General features: G+C 41.6%; 1 protein-coding gene and 1 long non-coding RNA gene across 4 annotated transcripts; one reads left to right on the top strand and one right to left on the bottom strand.

Annotated features, from left to right (window-relative positions):
- Positions 1-2,500: 2,500 nt before the first annotated feature.
- LOC138744371 (uncharacterized) lies at positions 2,501-4,400 on the top strand. The gene is made up of 2 exons (XR_011345458.1): positions 2,501-2,555; positions 4,084-4,400. It is a non-coding gene; the product is annotated as an uncharacterized lncRNA (long non-coding RNA).
- A 670-nt stretch (positions 4,401-5,070) lies between these two features.
- sinhcafl (SIN3-HDAC complex associated factor, like) lies at positions 5,071-21,908 on the bottom strand. 3 transcript variants are annotated; one of them, XM_069900399.1, is made up of 7 exons: positions 21,816-21,908; positions 21,448-21,527; positions 19,170-19,315; positions 16,555-16,654; positions 15,789-15,909; positions 13,495-13,645; positions 5,071-10,345 (listed from the first exon to the last, which is right to left on the bottom strand). In XM_069900399.1, the coding sequence occupies exons 3-7, from the start codon at positions 19,295-19,297 to the stop codon at positions 10,192-10,194; spliced, it is 654 nt and encodes a 217-aa protein (XP_069756500.1). In that variant the 5' UTR covers positions 19,298-19,315; positions 21,448-21,527; positions 21,816-21,908; the 3' UTR covers positions 5,071-10,191. The 3 variants fall into 3 exon arrangements, with proteins under 3 accessions (XP_069756500.1, XP_069756491.1, XP_069756510.1); XM_069900390.1 differs by lacking the exon at positions 21,816-21,908 and having other exon boundaries at positions 21,448-21,800; XM_069900409.1 differs by lacking the exons at positions 21,448-21,527; positions 21,816-21,908 and adding an exon at positions 21,053-21,209.
- Between the last annotated feature and the right edge of the window lie 1,344 nt (positions 21,909-23,252).

Here is a 23,252-nt window from a genome sequence, read left to right as displayed (position 1 = left end):
AGGAGCGTGTATAGGATGGGGTGGGTAGAGGCAGAGCGAGTGGAGTGAGGGGTGAGTAGAGGTTGGGTAAAGGACTGGTCAGGTAGAGGGATGGTGGGTCGAGGGTAAATAGAGGCCTAGAGCCTGAGGAGTGAGCAGGAAATGCTGAGTCCTGATGCAGACCAAAATGGACACAGCCTGTGAATGCTGACTACATCTCCACAGGAACCAAATATGTTTCCCTCAGGTCAAGCAAAGGGTGAACTTGAGCTACCTACTCCTGACCTGTAACATTATCCTCCTAAAGTAATATCCTAAAGTTTAACATTACATATGTTGAAAGAAGAGAAAACATGCAGATGTTGTTGAAAATTTTCAATAAATATTTAGTTCGGCCCTCAACTTAGTCCAAGTTTTTAATTTTGGCCCTCTGTGAATTTGAGTTTGACACCCCTGCCTTAGGGCATGACCAAGTTGAATGCAAGAAAATACCTCTCTCTTCACTAAACCTAAAACATTGATCTGATATATCTGATTTCATTTTCTTCAACTTTTGTGGTGTCAAACATAACATGTAAAAAATTATATTGAACTAATCAACATCTTGCATTATTTCTCATACAATCTCAACAGACCTGACTATCTTTGAGCATTATTTGTAATATTCAAATCTAACTCCCATTTCTATTATATTCTTTAATAAATGTACACAATGTCTAAACTAATAGACATTAGCAGAGACTTGGAAAAGCACTGACAAGACAGTGCTTGCAGAAGACACTTGCCAATTTGGTGAGAGCCTGTTACTGATGGTCTTTCGTAACAATCTTCGCACAATAAAACTCACGCAAAGATCTCTCTGCAACAGTTGCTCTCAACTACAAATAACAGTGATGCTGAAGAAGTGAGCAGATTGGGAATTCTCTATCGATTCCCAAAACAAATCACAAATGTCATCATTGATACATACAAGATTCCTCGAAGGATTAACAGGGTGGATGCCAAGAGGAGAGTTCCTCAGAATTTGAGGACAAAGACCTGGTGTAAGTGATAGATCACAGCACCAGCCTGAATTTGTCCCTCCTTATCCCCTTTGCGCAGTTCACATCATTTCTGGAGATGCTTTCACTCTACATTGTTGTTCATTTCTCAGAATTTGAAGACCAGCTGATTGACTGTTTCCCACCGATGTCTGTTTTCAGAGCAGTAACAGGAAATTTGTTTATTTGAAAGCAATTGTACTGAAATGTTACAGGAGCCTTCAAAAATCTTGCTTCAATTATTCATACCTCTAGTTATGGGAAAGGTGCAAGTTTCACAGTTCATTGGCCTCTTCCTCATTCTTTGATAACCAAAATTTCACGTGCACCAGCTGCGCCCTCTACCTGCAGTATAGCTTAGTGACATAGAATACTGGAAAGTTTCATGTCATAAAAGTTGCTTCATAAGGAAAATCAGAGTCAGGATTTATTGTCATGAAATTCAGTGTTTTAGGGCAGCATCATAATGCAAACAAATCAAAAATTGTTGGCGAGTTTTATTATAACTGTAAAAAAGCTAAACAATAAAATTAAACTGCCTTGGAAAAAAGCTTCTCAGTGAGTCTGAAATTGGGTTCCCAACTCTGAACACAAATTATCCTCAGCCAAGAACAGGTTCTGTGCAGATGGGTTCACTTTCTCCATATCCAGAAAAAAAATCAATTGCCATTAAAATCTTGAGAAAGAAGTTTCTCCCACCACTCCCCAACCCCCCCCCCCCCCCCCCCGCCCCACGATGATCCTCCAACATATTCCCAGATAAGGAAATAATTTAGACAATAGACAATAGGAGCTGGAGTAGGCCCTTCAGCCCGTCGAGCCAGCACTGCCATTTTACAGATCATGGCTGATCACTACCATCAGTACCCCTTTCCAGCCTTATCCCCATAACCCTTAACTCCTTTGCCCACTAGAGTCTTATCTAACTCTCTTTTGAACATAATCAGCGAATCTGCCTCTACCACCCTCTGTGGCAGAGCATTCCACAGATTCACACTTCTCTGGGTAAAAAAATGTTTTCTCTTCTCCGTCCTAAAGGGCCTACCCTGTATTCTTAAACTATGCCCTCTAGTCCTCGTCTCCCCCGTCATTGGGAACAAGTAATCCGACTTCACCCTGTCTATCCCCCTGATGATTTTGTATATCTCAATCATGTCCCCCCTCATCCTTCTAAACTCCATTGGATACAAGTCCAGTTTTTCTAGCCTTTCAGCATATGTCAACCCTGCCATCCCTGGTACTAAACTTGTAAATCTGCGCTGCACACCCTCTATAGCTAGTATGTCCTTCCTCAAAATTGGAGACCAGAACTGGACGCAATACTCCAGGTGGGGGTTCTGTTTCTCGGTCAGTGTTCAGTGCCAGAAACACCAATCACTTAGAGTAAGCCTGACAGCTTCTGCAGGACCCACCCATCAGAAACTTGTTCCCACCTCCTACTCAACAGTAGGCATTGAGCATCATCTACTGGAAAATTAGGTGGGCAAAGCACAAGGACACCAAAAACTTTATTCCAGCATCCACTGCACATAAAAGGTAATCGTTTACCTACAATTGCCTGTCTTAATACATGTTACTGCTTGTTCTTAGACTTTTGTATTCTGTGGTTCCTCCTTTATCAAACTGAGTCATTAATGACCCCATTGTTGCATCTGCTAACGGCACCACTGCTGAAATGAAACTCGTACATACACACACACACACAAACTAACTTTATTAAAATTTCGCACGCTGCTTTCAGGGCATGAGCCACTTCCCGTCTGGAACGGGTTGGTCTGTGGGAGTGACGTCAGCACGTTGCAAAGTCGCTGCCTGCTCAGCGTGACGCAACCAGGAAGTGCTGACTTCACCGAGCAGGTTTCTCCTGAGAAGGGAAGAGGGCCCGCGCCATGTCCTTCCCATCAAATAAGTTCCCAATACTTCAGAACATCTCCTCTCACTCATTTTCTTCAGAGCAAAAAACCAGCTCTCGGCTGGCACATCAGTCTTCTGGGATGTTTTGTCTTATATTTGTCTTTTTTTTTAAAAAGATGGAAACTTAGTCCTAGTCTCAAAAATATTGATTATTCCTCCCCACCCAACCACACCCCCAATACTGCTTCATCTGCTGAGCATTATTTTTACCATTACATTTACCATTTTTGTTTCAGTTCTCTGAAACTAGTTTGTAGACCAAATAACTAGTTAATCTAGAGAAATTATCCCATCCCACTGGATGAAACCTATTACAGTATAACAATGGATAAACAGGTAATGCCAATAATAACCAGTAATGCTGAATTGTTGAATGCACAAAGCATGACAGCATAGGAATATCTGTACCAGCCCTGACAGCAATCTAATCCCATCCACTTGTGCATGTTCATATACTCCAATCCCTTGCCTGTTCATTTATCTGCTAGAATGCCTCTTCAACATTATTCTATCTTCTTCTACACTTTCCCTGGCAAGTGTTCCAGGCACTTATCACACTTTTTTAAAAATTGCCTGCTAATCTGAAATTTTCTCCCTCTCACCATAAACCTCTAGAAAATCCTCCATTTACATTCCTCTGATTGTTTGCAGAGGAAACTATCTTCAAAAGTAAATTGGACAAATTTGGTTAATCAATCTAAACATCCCCGTGAACCACATCTGCACCCTCTACAATACCTCAACATCCTTCCTATGTCGTCCAACCAGTTTGGTACAGCTGCAGCACAATTTCCCCAACTTTTATCCCAAGGCAGCCCTTTGTCTTCTTTACCATCCTACTTACTTTCAGGCTGCTATGGACTTGCACACCATCATCCTTCTATACATCAATCTTTTCAAGGGTTCTGCCATGTACTGCACAATTTCCTCTTGCATTTGACTTTCCAAAATGCATCACTTCACATTAAACACTACCCACCAATTTTCTACCCACATTTTCAACTGATTTGCTCTGCGTGGAGCTGTAGATAGCTTTGAAGGTGAACCCACTTTATGGCTTTTGAGCTGCTGATCACAAAAATCATAGTTTTCTTATCATGTACCTTTTTAGACCTCTTATTTTGGTGATTTCCTGTCATATTTCCAATAGACTTCAAGCATAACCATGAAGTGCAATGTATCATTGAAAATTCGTTTTCTTCACTCGCATGGGGATTTGGACGTCTTACCCGACTGATCTTGGTGCAGTCAGTGATGAACATGGTGAAAGGTTTCACCAGGGCATTGCGACCATGGCATCGCGGCAACTGGAATGCTGGTCAACTATTGTTGGACACTGACACGAGAGGCTTCAGATGCCGAGTACAATTATCAGCAAAAAAATTTTTAAGTCAGTTGAACTAATGCAATGTGTCAGCATCATTTTGCAATTAAACATGCTAGTCAATAAAAAGTTCCTTTAATATTTCTCCAATTTCCTACAAAAATCTAATATCATCTTTGTTCTGCTCTAAGTGGTCAATCATAATCCCCATTTTTTCACAAAGCAAACCTTTTGGGGAAAAAAAAATTGCTGTCCAGTGTAATTTATATCAGAGATTGCAGTACACCACTTGCTGGGAATACCATAGATCCAATGCAAATCGACTTTCTGGTCCAGCCAATCACGTAATATAAATCTCAGTACATCAAATTCAACAGGAGGTTATCAATTTTATTTCAAAATGTCACAAGATGGTCTTTTAGCGATAATTAGAATGCACAACAGATTGGATTTATTATATTTATTTACAGCAGAGGACACTACAGTCCACCTGAAGCATTTTTCCAACTGCTTTTTTCCAACTGCTTGAAGATCAATTCTGTCACTCTAATTTCATTGCTCTCTCCATGGCCCTGCATTTATACCTTACAAAATCATTCAGCTGCCTTTTAAAATCTATAGTTAAAACTACAAATCAGCACAATTTCAAATCAGTGCTTGAAATTTGCTATTTACCATCAGTAGTAGAAAGTCTCATTATTTAGTTGCAATCACCATTCAAAGGTGTATAAAGATCCAGGAAAGATACGAAACAGGAGGAAATATTTCATTAGCCCACAAGCTCATACACAATAAAAAAAAAACAACTATATATCCTCTTGCTGTACACTTTTATTTAAATACAAAAAGTATTACAGGTGTCTATAAAACAGTGAGATGAAAGCAGTTGATCACAAACAGTTTAATTTGGCAAAAGTCCACAAGCTTGAAGACTTTGGAATGAATATTGGAGTCTGGTTAATAACAGTGTTTGTAGAATGTTCAAATAAATAAATAAATAACATTAAAGTGGTTTCTGCCAAATCTCTTCAAAGAAATAAAAACAAAGTCTTACATGCAAGCATCTTTATCAATTTTAATAAGGCACAATTACAAAAAAAATCAATTTGGCAAAGATTTAAACCAGAACACCAGGCAATGGCAGAATCAACAACATTTATATTTTACCCAAAGGAATAGGTGGAATTCGAATTTACTTGCACTATATTGCAGCTTCTCAAAGAAAAAAAATCATATTATGTAAAGTATGGAGACTATAGCTGCAAGAGTCAAGCAAAATATTGGACTTGAAGTACCACTCTAGTAATTTAGCATTAATAGATTTCTCCTCTCTAATTTGGACTCTAAGCTTGGATGTCTTTGGACCTGTAAATTAAGAGCCAAGATCAAAAGTAATGAATGCAGTAAATTTTAACTGGCAAATTTCTTCTGTGAAGAACAAGTGCATGTAGGTCAATGACAGGGTCTGCAATTTTCCAGTGCCATTCAACATGTACAAAACCACTTTTCAACGCATAAACTTGCATGTTAACTGCCACATTGCTGTGAGTTAGGCACAATCCAAAAATCAAATAAACTTGATATTTCAATTAATACTAACACCATTTCCTTTCTTAACAGAGGGACAGCAGCTCAGTTTTGGTCACATTACAGGAAATGTGATTACACTGGAGAGGATGTAGAGATTTACAAGTGGCTTTGCAGGAGTAACCATGGGAAAGATTGTATAAACTTGGGTCATTATTAAGAGAAAATCAAGGATAGAAAATTGAGGATCATCAAAAGATTATCCAAGGGGCTCACATTGGTTGGATTAGAGGAAGAGGAAAAATGTCTGTCGAGATTTGGAGTTCCCTGCCAGAAAAAGTGGAGACAGAACCCTCTTCCACAGTTAAACTTGCTGAGCTACGTACTTGAAAAGCCATGACCTACCTGCAAGACAGCATAGGACGTGTGATTAGGCTGGAGAACAGTTTTCCAACCAACACACGTCGGATTAGGCTGGAGAACATTTCCTAACCAACACAGACAATGGGCTGTTATCACTTTATGGGTTCTGGAATATAAAGCATGAAGTGTTATCAACTTTAAAATGCTTTAGTTTGAAGTATTCGTGCAGAAACAAGTGTGCCAAAATACCATTTTCAACTGGGTCTTTCAGCACAAAGCTGTTGATCCCATTGGATGAGCAAGAATCAGTTTGGCACTGTCCCCATAAACATTTAGAGATGCTGGGAAAGTGCTGCAATTACAGTGCCAGTCAGACATCTAGGAACATTAACATTTGAGAGAGGATCTTAACATGTAATATTTCAAAAGGAACCTTTTCCAAAATTTCTTTCATAATTTTAGCTTTCAATATTCTATCAAGCCCAATGTTCTTTCTTGAAATAGCTCAGGTTTGTATGGAAGCAAAATTCCACAGACACAAGGTGCCATGACAAAGGCTTCAGAGGACACAAGTCCAAAGACTGCTAGTAAACCAGATTCTGGCCATTTAAACATGTGCTGCTCAATTACACCCAAATTAACAGCTCTGTACATTTTGTATGGTGGGATGAAACACAAGCACTCAGAGTACATCCACATAGACAAGGGGAGAGGGTAAACTCCTTACAGACAGTGCCAGATTCAAGCCCAAGTTGCTGTTGCTCTAATAGAGTCAAGCTATTTGCTACACTAACCGCGCTGTCCTTACTCTCCATCATGTCCAACAGCTAAAAGTTGTACAAAGTCAGAAAACCTGGAGGTCTAAATTTAAAATAATTTCTTCGCCACTCCAGCTCCAAGGACACAAACAAACTCCAGAGTTATTTCAAATGCTGTCCTTGAAATAAACTGACTTGGCACTGAGTGTCAAATGGAATGAGTTAATTCTCATGTCCAGTAGCACAGTGCACTAATGTACTCAAATTAATGTTTGCTGGAGCTGTTATGTAAAATACACTGTACAAATTACACTAGACAAAGATTCTTCTTCCTGAACACTTCTGGATTTATTTTATGGATTTTGGGGAGATCACAAAAATCACCTTAAAATTTTACTGTCATATACCACATTTTAGATATCTTATTTTTGTAATTTTGTGTCATACTTTAAAGTCTCCTTCAACCATACAAAACCATGAAGTGAAACATGTCATTGAAATTAATTTTCAACATTCCCACTTCAAGACTTCTTCCCTGCTGATTTTAGTGCAGTCAGTGACGAACACGCTGAAAGGTTTCACCAGGACATTGCGACCATGAAAAAATGGCATCAGGGCAACTGGAATTCTGTGCAACTGTTGTCCACTGACACAAGAGGCATCAGAAACTGAGTCGAAACAAAAAATCAGCAACATTTTTAGGTCAGCTGAACCAGCAACGTGTCGGCATCATTAAGATGAAATGAACTTTTATACTGAATTTAACATACTTTAATATTTTCTCCAACTTCTTGCGTGATACAGCAAATCTGAAATTAACTGTGCTCAACTTGAAGTTGTCCATTATATTCCCCATTTTAATGGATGGTAGACCATCCAAGGAATCCTCCTTCAATATCAACTTTTGCAAATTTTCTGTCGTCTTTACACATCAAGATGCTTGCAAAGGCCACAAAGTAGAAAAGTGAGAGAGGAATATTTTCAAAATCTATTTTTGTCATGCAAGATAGGAGCACTGATGCCAAGCAGAGTCAAAATAATTTGCCTGGGGAGTTTATGGCTTGATTTAGCATGGTTATTAACTCAAATTAAACACAAAAACCAATTCACTCCTCCTGAAAGAGCAAATGGAAAAATTACTTTTAAAAATACTACCATATTTTTAATTTTTTTTTTTATTTCACCATACAGCACAATAACCAGGCATTTTGGCCCACAATTAAATGAAATTACACCCCTGGTATGTTTCGAACAGTGGGAGGAAACTGGATTCCCCCCGGGAAAATCCAGACAGATAGAGGGAGAACAAATTCTAACAATCAGTCTGGGATTCAAACCCCAGTCCCTATCACTGGCGCTGTAAAGGCATTGCATTAACTGCCACGCCAAGCATGTACAATTTACAGATGAAATGCTCAAAATGAAGATCTTTTAAGACCAGTTTCCTTTTCTTAGATGCAGGAAATGGTATTTGAAACACAAACCATTTGATTCTCATTTATATAAAAAAAGGAAATATTAATGAGCCTATCAAAACACTTCAAGGACAAGACATTTCAGCCAGCCAATACCAAGAGATCACCTCAAACCAGTCTCAACCTCCCTAGACCAACACATCACCATTTAACAGGGCAGAGCGACCACCTAATGCCTCATGCCATGCAGAGAAATGCCAAACTGAAGGGTAAATATTCCACAATGCAAATTATGTTCAAGTTTGACCAAAACAGGAGAGCTTGTGGCAAGTGAATGGACCCATGAATCCAGCTTGCCCATTAGAGATAGACATTGCAGAAGATTATTTTAAATCTTGATTGGTGTTAATGCCATCTCAGGCAAGCAATGAGAATTTATCAATAGAAACAAAATCAAGGAGGCACTGGATAGTTTTAAAGTTGACACTGCAGCAAGCACAATTGTGTGTGAAATCAGGTTTGATAGACTTTAAAAACAGTTTTATTCCTCTCAGATAAAATGCAGAATAGTTTCAGAGAACAAAACTAGCCGCACCACTATTTTATTCCCCAAGTCTGGCACCCCAGCTAAGCTACAAGACCTCAATAATGAGAAGCCAGTAACTATTGGTTCAATTACAATTTTCTGGTTAAAAATTTTGTGACCCTAAGTAAAATTGAACTGATAGATATTGGCTTCTCATTATTGAGATCTTGTAGCTCAATTTTACTCAGAGAGCACAAAAGTTTTAACTGGAATATTGCAAGTACAACAACCTGAAATTACCAACAGAAGGGTATTTTAAGTGGCAACGCCTGGTAGCATCTGCCCATGACGTTCCTGGGTCTAACAATGCATAGCCCTTGTCCCATCTTCACACAGAGGACAGCCTCCATCCTATTGCATGGCACTACCATGATGCTAAAACTGTCTCAGGCTCAATCTGGCAGCTCAAACCTGAGGATACACAAAGTGCTAATGGCAGTCAGTCACCAGCACAAAGATATTAAACTGTTTTTTGTTCATTTAATCTGGTGATATTGGTGGGTAGCAGAAATGGCCAAAAAAACTTTTACTCCAGTTCTTCTCTTGCTCCAAAAGTAAAAAGCAACGATCAAAACAAATTCCACCCCCTCCCCTTTAAATTAATCAACAATTCAGGAAGTTAAATGTGACCCAAAGATAGGCTATTAACAATTAATAGGATGGCCTACAAGAAGAGCAAGACAAGTATAAAAATTTTATTTCACAATTTTACTTGCCAGAGAAATTGATTGCATGTTGAAAAATACAATGGGGCAGGCATCAGAAAATACTCCCCAATTTTCTAGTGAGTATCTGCTAGCATTGTACCAAAAGTTAGAAAAAAATCTATTGCACATCCCACATAAAATAATTTGGAAACCCCAGCTATTGAGGTCAGGTTATCCATCGGTTCAGCCAGTCAGGTGTCCAGGATGCTCTGCATAGCTGAAGAGGAGATGGGCAGATAGATGAACAGTAGCAATACACTTTTACAATATTAAATCTAAACTACAAAATAGAAAGGTTTCCAGAAGGACACAACTACAGTTTAAAGCACTTAAACAAAATTCATTGTGTTTAAATATTTTTGTAACAAAATTAATTTCAAATATATACCTGGAGATTTAAAATAAAACATCAATGAATGAACAGCCTACTTTTAAAATAACTAACACTGGAGACACAAAACAGATCAATGTTTCAAGCAGTCATTGACCAAGAGAAATTGTTCAAGTCTGCCACTGGAGACAAAAATTGTAAATACAGGCAAAGTGACCAAAAGTGAGAAGGGTTGCAGCAGCAGATACTACCAATTTCCTTGAATAATCTGAAGTCTTGATTCAGTCTGTGTCATAGCTTCAGAGTCCTTTTTTGTACTACAACAAGGTTTGAAAAGACGAGGATCAATGAGCACTTCACCGAACCGACCCTTGTAGATTATGCCACAGCAAATTTTTTGCCTGTGTAAAAGGAAAAATAAAATTATATTCATCCCAATCAAACTGTGTTTGGGATCCAGTTCACTACTTGACTAAACAACTACTGACAAACCTCAAGTGTCAACATGTACATCCATTTTATAAATTGATATCGACTTGAAATTAAAGATAATATTTTTTGACTTGTGGAAGTGTACATTTGCACAAAGATGTCACAATGTTAAATATTTCCATAGCCTGCATTTCTGTGCTAATTTGATGTGAAAATTAAAGCAAAGCATAAGATTCACTAACCTACACTTTGTCTCCTTGGAAATTACACACAAGACAGCAACATTTTACATTTAATGACAGTCACTACAACATTGACAATAAAGTCAGTGTGTCATTATTTTTGTCGACAAGTGTTCCACACAACGGGACAAAGACACACGGAGCTTGCAAGGTTAATTTCCAAAGGCAGTAAATGAACATCGCATTAGAATTCAAAATAAACTCAAGCCTGCTTTGTCAGTTGTAAGGTCAAGGATGATTTGATTGCAACTCAACTCTACTTTTCTATTTACCCCACTAACATTTATCAAATATCTTTCCACATCAATCTCAAAACTGCACAAAGACTGCTTCCATTCCCCTTCAAGAAAGAGTCTCAAAGGTTCACAATCCTGGAGGGAAAAAAGTTTGCCTTGTCCCAGAGCCAAAACAGGTGATCCTAGTTTTAAGTTCCCTTGCTACCCATTCTGTCACATAAGCTCAGGATTAGTCAAATTCCCTTCATTTTCCTGTTAAGGACCCAGAGGATCCCACAACACAGCAGCAATAGAAATTCACTGACAAATGGTTACTTCAACAAAAGTTACTTTTAATTATCTGTAAACATAATAACAGGATCAAACTTTAACTTATAAATATTAAATCACTTCTAATTCTAAGCACACATGCATGTAATGTGTGCATAAGTTCAGAAAAGTTCTTTGATTCACAGTCCAATCTCACTTCTCACTCCTCCAAGTTCACCGGTATCAGACAATTCATATACTCTTACACAGAATTTAACATTTTTGAACTTCACCAGGCTTTGGTGCTTAAAAGATAAATGGTTACCACTCAGGAAGGTTCTTGTCAGTTTTCAGAGAGATTTGTTGCTCGTTGGACACAAACTGATTCCTTCTGATCAGCCACTTCAGTGTCTTACCGAAGAAACTTGTCCCATCAGGGTTTTCCAGATGATGACCTCTTTCTTTCAGGTCACCACAGAATTCCTTTTCTGTTTTCCTTATTTCAGGTGAAACATTATACAGCCAGCCATCTCCTCTTGTATAGACCACAAGGGCTTTGACCAGGCTGAACTAAGAACTCACCACCTGTCTTCAAAATGGGGTTTTTCCCACAAGCTTTCCAGCTTGTCCTGTTCCAGTCACAGCTGCTGCTGAACTGTAGAAGTGAATTTTCTCTCTCTCACACACACACACACACACACACACACACACACACAGAGAAAAGCCTGTTTGACCCTCTCTGCTTGCAAAACCACAACATTCCAAGAAAAGCAAACTGCATTCAGACAGATTGCTGCACCGGACCCAATCTTTTGAGTCCGTTCATCTGTTACTTTTCAAAACAATAATCCATTACTCCACAGCATGTCCAATTAACATCTATTTGCGAAATCAAAGTTTTTTTTGCAAAGTCACCTAGAGCCTGGCTTGAACAGAGCTCTGGTATTTTACATGATATCTGTGTTGCGAAGTATTTGTATCTTTTTGTGACCTAACTAAAAAAAAACCCCACAATTTATCTCCTTTTAAAACAGATCTATATACAATATAAAATATAACATAATCCATCACACCTACACACTGGCAGATACACAAACTTGTCGAACCATTTCACAAATGGCAACCTAACCAATCCAGTCACGTCTAATAAACCTTTTCTCTGAACTGCTTGCAAAGCTTTAACAGTCTTCCTCAATCAAGGAGGCCAATATTGCACATAATACTCCAAATGTGGCCGACTCAACACCCAATATTCCTGAAGCATAAGATTCCTACTTCGCATTTCCACAGAAATAAAGAGTCACGATCCTTCAGCTGAGTAAATTATCTGCATTCGGCTTTTTGCACAGCAAGCACTAGAACATTGATGATCTTTGACATCTGAGTTCTGCAATCTCTTATCCTTTTATTTTCTTACCAAAACTCACATTTTGCCCACTTGATGGTCCATTTGCCAGACCCACTCTCCCTCATTTAATCCTGTCTCCTTTTGTAGCTTTACAATTCACTCTATCTACCTTTGCATCATCAACAAATTCAGCAATAGGGTCTCCATCAGGGTCATTTACAGAAAGTACAAAAACTGAGATGCCAACACAAATTCCTGCAGCAACATTCATCGTCCTCCTAGCCAAAGACCTAATAATCTACTTTCTCCCACAGCCACCCAACATTCTGTCCTCCCCAAAATGTTTTTTAATTCACCAAAACTGATGAAAGGTGAAGCATATTTCAGCAACCCTCATCCAGATAAATCATTTTGCATAAGTATGTTAAATAATATCAACTGTAAATAATTAATTCAGCCAAGTGCCATTCCACTTAATCCAATTCTTGTTTACACATTCAGCAGAATTTCCAAAGTCCATTTGAATCCATTTTCTTTTAATTGAAGAGATCCAAGACTTAACTGAACAGTGGGACAAAACGACCCATTTCAGTTAACACACATGTTCAAATTCAGAAATCTATCCAAATATTGACCAGCATGGTTACCAAAACACCTCAATTTTAAAATCTTATCAGTAATTTGATGGGCTACATTAGAACTTCAAAAGGAGTTTTCTTTTAATCACCGTTGCTTCCCTATTAATTCCTTCCTGGTCAAAATAAATCTGGCAAACTGTAGACTTGCATATACTCACATATTTTCAAGACAAGTGTATTTTTGGCATTGTGTGGACATTTGTCCATCATCTTGAGAGCTCACTAACATTTAAATGAAAGGGACAAGACGCTAGACTTTATTGTTACAGGTTCTTGTGCAAAATGCAGTAAAAAGCCAAAAACGTTTAGGTTGAAGAACACTGCAAAAACATACAGGGAATTGACAAGTCAGATATTTTAATATTTGGCTGCCAAGAGACACAAGTAGTTAAACCTCCAAATCACCTTTTCCAGTAAGTTAGATCCAGGAATGAAAATACTGGTTCCATGGAAAGACCACTCCGGGTTTCTGTATCTGACCCTTCATCAGATTGGTTGCTGTATATGGGTGACTGGGAAGGTGAAAGACTGGATGTTGAGCTTTGCTCATCTGAATCTGTGCAACAAACACAAACATTTAGTGCCAAACATTACAAATTCTGACATTAAAACAGCAAAGAAATAGAATCAGAATTTGTCATGACATTCAGTGTTTTGAGCATCACAGTGCAAACATTCATATTATAAACATCTTACAACAATGATTTTAAAAATTAAAATAGTAGTACATGAGAAGTAAGGCAATGTCTTTGCTTCATTAATCTTTTGGGAATCTGATGGCAGCGGGGAAGAAGCTGTCCCTCTGCTGCTGAGTGCTTGTCTTCAGGCTCCTGCACCTCCTTCCCAATGGTAGCAGAGTGGTGATGATCTTTGAGGATAGAGGCTACTTTTTTAAGATACCGCCTCGTGTAGATGTCCTCGATGGAGTTAAGTCTAATGCCTATAACGTCAACCCCCTGGAGTTTTTTTTCTTGTCCAGAAAGTTGGTGCCTCCATTCCAGGCAGTGATGCAACTAGCCAGAATGCTCTCCACGGTACACCTGTTCAAGTTTGAGAGCCTTCAATGACATACCAAATCTCCTCAGGTGCAAAGTTATAGCTACTGATGGGCCTTCTTCACGACTGCATCAACATGAAGGCTCCAGGACAGATCCTCTGAAATGTTGACACCCAGGAATTTAAAGTTCTTGACCCTCTCCACTACTGAGCCCTCTGACGACTGGGTCACGTTCCCCTGACTTCCTCCTGAAGTCAACATCATCTTCTTTGTTTTGCTAACATTGAGCACAAGGTTACTGATGTGACACCACTCCAAGGGATGATCTATCTCCCTCCTGTACACTTCCTCATTGCCATTTGTGATTCTGCTGACAGCTGTGTAGACAGCATTGGAATTGTGGCTGACCACACAGTCACGGGTGTATAATAATTTCAACAGGCTCAGCACACACCCTTGTGTTGATAATCAACGAGGAGACGACGTTGCTTCCAATTCATACTGACTGTGGCCTTCCAATGAGAAAGTCAAGGATCCAGTTGCAAGGTGGGGGGTACAGAGGACCAGAGCTTGTAGCTTTTTGACCAGCACTGAGGGAACAAGTCAGTGAAGAGCTGCCATATATACGAGTTGCTGTTTGAGGTGCTCCAGAGCAGAGTGGAGAGCCAGCAATATTGCATCTGCTGTGGAGCAATTGTGACAATAGGCGAATTGCAATGGATCCAGATCTTTGCCTAGGTACATGTTAATTATCGCCATGACCAGCCTCTCAAAGCATTTCATCACAGGAGACATTAGTGCTACAGGGTAGCTCACGCTACTCTTCTTGGGCACCGGGATGATTGATGCCCTTTTGAAGCAGGTGGAAACCTCTGACTGCTGCAATGAGAAGATGAAAATGTCCATGAACTCTCCTGTTAGTTGATTCGCATAGATTTTAAGTACACCATCAAGTCCTGACACCTTGTGAGGGTTCATCCTGTTGAACGATGTTCTAACATAGTCTTCAGAGACAGATATCACAGGGTCCTCAGTCTTTTCAGGGATTTTAGTAGGCACTGTTTGGTTGCTCTTCTCAAAGCAGGCATAGAAGGTGTTCATCTCATCGGGAAATGAAGCATCACAGCCATCTATGGCTTTCACTTTTGCTTTGTAGGTTGTAATGTCCTGAACTCCCTGCCATAGCTGGCATGTATCCATCTCTAGCTTCCTCTGGAATTGTCACTTTGCCTCAGAGATGGCCTTCTGCAGGTCATATCTTGTCTTATATAGATCTAGATCCCTGGCCTTAGGATAATTAAATGAAGATTTAACACTTCCTCGCTGAAAAGTTCAACTACTGTTTTGAGGCCCAGAAAACTCCACGGGTGTGGTTTGGAGTTGCTTGGTTTGATCCAAATGTGGCGCAAAGTCATCCCGTATGTCATAGTGGACAGTCTTCAAAGTGGAAGCAGGACTGAGTCCCGAGTGAGAGGTGATCTCTTCAATCTATACTATTATGGACAAATTGAACAGTGAAACAGTGACACATACAAGATGGATTACCCTAAATCCATCTGGACTTAGTTCTGGAGAACTAAATGTGCAAAACCAAATTTACTTGTCAAAATATTCAAATCTACCTGGAGTTGGGAAAATTGCTGGGGAAAGAGTCACACTAAAAACAAACCCATTAGCATCTGAACAAATACAAAGCACTTACTCTGTCTTTTCAGTTTTTGTTGGAGTTGCCTCAGATGTTTCTTCTTTTTAACATTACAAGGCTTCATTTTCTTTGGCTTCACAGGGGCTTTAAGGCCTGGACCAGCGCGTGCATCAACCACCTGAGATGAAAGCATGGGACAAGGGCATGTACAATTAAAGCAAGATGAATGTCTTGATTTGCTTCTGTAATTTCAAAATAAGGCAGATTCTACTGAAAATGAGAAAGATCATCAACTGATATGCCTGTGTCAGCCGTAAAAATGTTTAGCTGATGCACATCATTCTTTGAATGCAGGCAATTTATATGTCTGCATGTTATTAGACAGAAGTTTTGCAGTGCATACAAATCATTTATTCAGAACACTTACAGTAGCCTAAACATGACTATGCGATTTACAACTGCTCTGCTGATGTTTGTGAACAACTCCATCTGAACTAATCAGCCTTTTACATATACAAAAATGGACAACCTTTTCACCTCCATACCCTCTGTTTAGAAGATTTACTATCAAAGCTACTAATAAACAAATATTTAGTAAATTACCAACAAAATATTTGGAATTCAAACAAACCAAAAATTGATTAAAGTAAAAAAAATTCTACTTGCAAGATTAAAGTGGTGCCAAAAACATTTTATAATTACATTAACCCCAAGCACATAAGCTGAATAAATCTGAAACATGAGTAAATCTTGACACCTTCAGATAGAGACAGTAAGTGCTCTGCTCCATACAATAGATTCTTACAATTCTTCACACACGTACATGACTCCAATTTCTTTTGGACCCAGCAGGCAGCTTTTTCCATCTCTTCACAAGAAGAACACATGCATTACAGATATCTCCTGCCCGTGCTTCTTTCAAACTGCAAAAATAAATGAAAATTATGTTTCATTTTGATTTTAAAGGATTCCATTGCAATTTGGAGTTTACTTTACAATGTTTATTTTATTTTAAATTCAATTGTTTAGAATTACAGCGCAGCAACAGTGTCTCTGGCTCAACAGCCTGTACTACCCAAATACACCAATTAACCCCATACATTTTTTGGAGGGTGGAAGGAAACTCACACAGATCACAGGAAGAATGTACAAACTCCTTCCAGACAGCACTGGATTAAAACTGAGTCACTGTGCTGTAATAATGTTGTGCTAACCACTCTGCAACCAGTGCCATCCAGTGAATAGAAATTAAATTAATCCATCAGAAATCATTAACTTTCAAATGCTGTCTAAGCCACAGAGCACACCCTGCAGAACCGACCACAAATATTTCAACTACAAGGTAGCCAGTATTAAACAGAAAGATCAGTTAATCTAGCCCAAAACCTGTCTGAAAGGCTCTCACCAAATAACTGAACTAATCCCAATTTCAACTTCCAAAACACCTTCCCCCCACCCCATTTATGTATTATCCTACTTTATAGCTTCCAATACAAAAGGAACATTGCTCCCAAGCACAAATCAAAGTTAAGCATGATAAACATGAGACTATCCTGGACAAGCAACAAAAGTACATCAACAACAAATAGATTCAAAGTTTATGCCAGAACAGATATGGCTTCATTTAACTTTCAACCTGTTGGCTCTCTCAGAATCCTATCAACTACATTTAATGTTTTGTAAAGTCACACTAAACCATTCAGATTTGTTTGCAAATGCAGTTCAGTGAAGGCTCCAAATTGAATGCTTCAAAAGCTGGCTCCAATAGCTCCATTTAGGATTACTTGCCCAAAGTAACATCAATAGCCAAAAGTTTTGGAAATCTGTTCTGGGTTACTCACCCCATTAAATCAAACGCAGCTTTTGATTCAGAATCTCTTCCCAAATCCCAACTCAACCTTTGGAACATGCAAGAGGGAAGGAAATCTGTGTCCAACCAGTGATCTTTGTGCATTATGAAAGGTTTGAATAATCTGGAAAAATTGAATAGGCTAGGGTTCTTTTCTTCCCCCCCCCCCCCCCCCAAAACAAAGGAGGATGAGAGGTGACAAATTATGAGAGGCATATTTGGGCAGAAAATTATGAGCAGCAGATATAGGGTAGACAGCCAGCATTTTTCCACTGGTAGGGTCATCTAAAACATGAAGGCACAAGTTTAAATGAAGACAAAAGTCGAGGAGAAAGTCAGCAGGTATGATCAAAAATCTAAGAGGGACTTGAATAAGGCAGCAGGGAGGAGGGAAGAAGGAGAAGAGCTTGGCCAACAGCTAAGCTATAGGTGGACGTAGTCAGAGGGCAGAAGAGAAAGGCGGAGAATTGATCGGGGAGGGTGGTAACTCTGGAGCTGGGGGAAAGGAGACAGAAGTACAGACAGAGAGACACAGGGGGTGGGGAGCTGGAGGTAAGGAGGCAGAGAGAGAAGGATAGAGAAGGGGAGCTAATTACTGAGGTTTCGATCCCTTCAAGGTATCAATGTTATCTGGACAGAGGGTACTCAGAATATGAGCAGCATTCAAAGATCAGCAGGTAGGTGGGGAGCATAGGTTTAAGGTGAGAGGAAGGAAGCGAAGAGAGCATCTGAAGGACAAATTCTTCAGATTAAGAAATCTTTGCACCTGGACTGAGTTAAGAGGTGACAGAGGCAGGAACATTCACAACATTTAAAAGGCTTTCTGACAGGTATCTGAATGACCAGTGCATAGCAGGACAGTCAGCAAAGGGCTGTTATATTCACATATAACTAGCAATACATAAACCAAAATAGCAATATATTGACCAAGGGGCACAAATCTATGCTGGGCAACTCAGACAAGATAGATTACTGACATTTCAGGTCTGAAGCAGCTGAGCTCTTCCAGCAATTTTGTGTGTTTTTACTACGATCACCACGCCTGCAGCCTTTCCTGTTTCACTATTATTGTTAAACACAGTATATACCAAATTCTGTTTTGCTGTACTATGCCTGCTTGCAAAACAAACTTTCTCACTGTACATGTGAAAATAAACACTCTACTGAATTGGTTGTATTTGTTCTGGCCTACATGCTACACATGTCAACTGTATTCAAAGGCAGGCACCATTTCCAAACCATTTAGACTAAGCGTTTACAGTGAGTTTTGTCCTGGGAAATTCTTTTGAAACCAATACAAAATATGTTTCGTTTCACGTCGATCAGGTGAAAATCACTAATCTTTTGACCAGAGATGGCCAGTTAATGGCATCATTTGTTCGCAAGGTTCACTCCTTGCTCCCAGTATAAGATTCTAGCGCACCAGAAATAAGGGAAGTTGGTCAGACTTTCGCGACGAAGTCGATGAAATGCGACGTCTCGAACAGTAAGTCGCCCAAGGACTGACTCCACGCTTCCGGGACTGGCGGCTGAAAACATTGCGTCGGGGTCGAGGTGGGGGTGGGAGCCGAAGGGAGAAATGATCTTACCCAAAACAAAGTTGAAAGCTTTCCTCGTATCGCCTGCTGCCAGTGAAACGGGAGCTGGAAGATTTGGTCTTGCAAATACAGCAGCCTCCCAAGCTCCGGTAGATTTTGGATTTATGGAAACCAAACATCGTCCTTCACCCCCTGCACTGTTTTAAGAAAACCACACGCGGAATTTTTACAGACTTTTCAAAGTGGATTCAGACAAGCCTTTCGTGACACTATAATCCCTCACACTCAAACCCCCCCTCACACTCAAACCCCCCCTCACACTCAAACCCCCCCTCACACTCAAACCCCCCCTCACACTCAAACCCCCCCTCACACTCAAACCCCCCCTCACACTCAAACCCCCCCTCACACTCAAACCCCCCCTCACACTCAAACCCCCCCTCACACTCAAACCCCCCCTCACACTCAAACCCCCCCTCACACTCAAACCCCCCCTCACACTCAAACCCCCCCTCACACTCAAACCCCCCCTCACACTCAAACCCCCCCTCACACTCAAACCCCCCCTCACACTCAAACCCCCCCTCACACTCAAACCCCCCCTCACACTCAAACCCCCCCCTCACACTCAAACCCCCCCCTCACACTCAAACCCCCCCCTCACACTCAAACCCCCCCCTCACACTCAAACCCCCCCCTCACACTCAAACACCCCCCCTCACACTCAAACACCCCCCCTCACACTCAAACACCCCCCCTCACACTCAAACACCCCCCCTCACACTCAAACACCCCCCCTCACACTCAAACACCCCCCCTCACACTCAAACACCCCCCCTCACACTCAAACACCCCCCCTCACACTCAAACACCCCCCCTCACACTCAAACACCCCCCCTCACACTCAAACACCCCCCCTCACACTCAAACACCCCCCCTCACACTCAAACACCCCCCCTCACACTCAAACACCCCCCCTCACACTCAAACACCCCCCCTCACACTCAAACACCCCCCTCACACTCAAACACCCCCCCTCACACTCAAACACCCCCCCTCACACTCAAACACCCCCCCTCACACTCAAACACCCCCCCTCACACTCAAACACCCCCCCTCACACTCAAACACCCCCCCTCACACTCAAACACCCCCCCTCACACTCAAACACCCCCCCTCACACTCAAACACCCCCCCTCACACTCAAACACCCCCCCTCACACTCAAACACCCCCCCTCACACTCAAACACCCCCCCTCACACTCAAATACCCCCCTCACACTCAAACAACCCCCCCCACACTCAAACAACCCCCCTCACACTCAAACACCCCCCCTCACACTCAAACACCCCCCCTCACACTCAAACACCCCCCCTCACACTCAAACACCCCCCTCACACTCAAACACCCCCCTCACACTCAAACCCCCCCTCACACTCAAACCCCCCCTCACACTCAAACCCCCCCTCACACTCAAACCCCCGTCACACTCAAACCCCCCTCACACTCAAACCCCCCTCACACTCAAACCCCCCTCACACTCAAACCCCCCTCACACTCAAACCCCCCTCACACTCACACACCCCCCCTCACACTCACACACCCCCCCTCACACTCACACACCCCCCCTCACACTCACACACCCCCCCTCACACTCACACACACCCCCCACACTGAAAACCCCCCTCACACTCAAACCCACCCTCACACTCACACACCGCCCCCCCCCCCACCACTCAAAACGAGAGCCGCTGCAACTCGCTTCCAAAACAGCACACGCCGACCCAGCCGGACTCAGAGAGAGACCCAGAGGACCGCCGACAAATCCATGACAAAGACGCGTGGAAGGTCCTGGGGCAACATTAACCGGCCCGAGTGCGTGGGCTGGCCCCAAGGTGACTCCAAAAAGAAATTAAGGGAAACCCCCCACCACCTTTCCAGCAGCACCCGTCCCGAACCATGGAAACGAGCCCCAATGCGCTGTGAACAATGAGCTCGGGGCCGGCCATCCGGTCAAGGTGGAGGGAGGGCACTGGTTGGCGGTGGGTCGCCACGCCGTGACCCACCCTGAGGACACCCAAATGTCGGCAACTGGAAGTCACCTTCCAGGGAAAACAATCAGAGTTTACCTCCGTCCAGTCCCTCCCCTCTTTTCTCCTTTCCCCCACCCCTCCACCACGAACACACGGGCTCAGCGGATCGCCACGCCGTCCAGTCCCTCTCCCCACCTCCAACACGGGCTCAGCGGGTCGCCACGCCGTCCCGGAGACCACACACACACACACACCGGACAATGCAAGTGTGGATGGAACCCAGCACATAACTCACCCTGATGTCGGTGAGCCGGTCCGATGGGAGGTCGCCGCAGACGCAACTGCGAGCCCTGCTCGGTGGAGAGTTGTTGGTCACTAATGCAACATTTTGAACATTCATCAGATGGCAGCCCAAAGGAGGAAAAAGTGAAACCAAAACAACCGCACGGTTCCTATTGTCTCGATTGAAACATGTGTACCCTCTTCCCACCCTGCGAGGCACCTTAATATTTACTTTACAAAGAATCCAAGCGCCGATAATGGACCATGCACTCGGTTCCAGCTACAGTTTATTCCTTTGCGTGCAATTTTGTGTTTCTTGAAAAAAATATAAAACTTTTAAACATGTGCACCTCACGAAAGCAATCATAAAACTTTACTAACCTCGTTGTTAGCCTTGCCCAAACTGCGCATGCTCACTGGGGGGGGGGGCTCGGCGTTCAGCGGGGATTTACCATCACCTTTCCAGAGGTTAGCACCAGGCGCCCAGCACCGTATATGGGCACGGCTTCCCGGTCGCGTGCAGCATGCCGGAGTTTGTAGTTTGGCTCGGCGGCAGTCCCCGCGCGCGGCCCATCGCCGAACTCCAGTTCCCGGCGTTCCCTGCGGAGCCTCCAAAGACGGGAATGGTGGCCGGCGTCGTCCATGGAAACGGAACGCCATTGCTGAAGCGGGGTGCGATGCTTGAGCGATTCTCGTTCAACTCTTTGCTTCCCCTCAAAACCTGCAGTCTCGGCCCCAGTTGCTGTAAATCCGAGACAAAATTGTAACACCCGAATTTAGTGAAATTATTTCCTATTTTTGAATTTTGTTTAAAAATAGGTTTGTGCTATTACCAGCCCAGAGGACCCCAAACCCGGCAGCAAGAGATATTCACCAAGACAAATTGTTACTTAAACAAAAGTTGTTTTTAATTTTCTTTAAACATGAAAATAGAATCAAACTTTAACTTATCACTATTAACTCCCTTCTAATTCTAAGTGCACGTGTATGTAATGTGTGTGTGTGTAAGTTTAGAAAAAGTTCTTTGCTTCAGTCCAATCTCACTTCTCATTCCTCCAAGTTCACTGGTTGCAGGTAATTCTTATACTGTGCTCACAATTTAAAGTTCACCAGGTTTTGGTGCTTGAAAGGTAAATGGCTACCTCTCTCAAGGTTCTTGTTGGTTTTCAGAGATTTTTTGTACATTTACTTCCACCAGCCACTCCAGTGTCTTGCTGACAAAACTTGCCCCATTCAAGCCTTTTTACTCTCTCTGCTTACAAAACCACATGACCCTCTTACAACACCAAGCTCTCTTCCCGATAGCAACAGGTCCAGCATTTTCATTCATGTGTTGCCTTTCGTAAACAAACCATTAGTGAAGTCTCGAGCACTTCTTCAAAGCTCTTGCAAAAGCTGTGAGAACAATATGTCTTGCATTAGCAGAACTCCAGTATTTCAAATAAGATGTTTTAAAGCATTTGTTTGTGACCTACCAACTCTAACAAACCTTTCCCAATTTATCTCCCCAAAACATATCTATATACTCTGTCACACTGCATTCTTAACATTTATTGCCTTAATCTTGGGCATTTAATAGCTGATTTTTTTAAATAAATAACTGAAAATAGTGGAAATACTCACCATGTCAGAAAGCATTTGGGAGAGAGTTCATCTTTTATCTACTTTACCTTCCCTCAGGAATTGTACAAGTTGGAGAAAGAGTAATTTAAATTGTAGATGGGGTGGATGTGGGGAAATATCAGTCCTGATAGACTGTAGTCATTAACAATTTTTCATTCCACAGATGCTGCCAGACCTGCTGAGTTTTACAAATTT

The sequence above is a fragment of the Narcine bancroftii genome, chromosome 1 (genome assembly GCF_036971445.1).
Source record: "Narcine bancroftii isolate sNarBan1 chromosome 1, sNarBan1.hap1, whole genome shotgun sequence".
Classification (NCBI taxonomy): domain Eukaryota; kingdom Metazoa; phylum Chordata; class Chondrichthyes; order Torpediniformes; family Narcinidae; genus Narcine; species Narcine bancroftii.
This window is presented reverse-complemented; position numbering and strand designations above follow the sequence as displayed.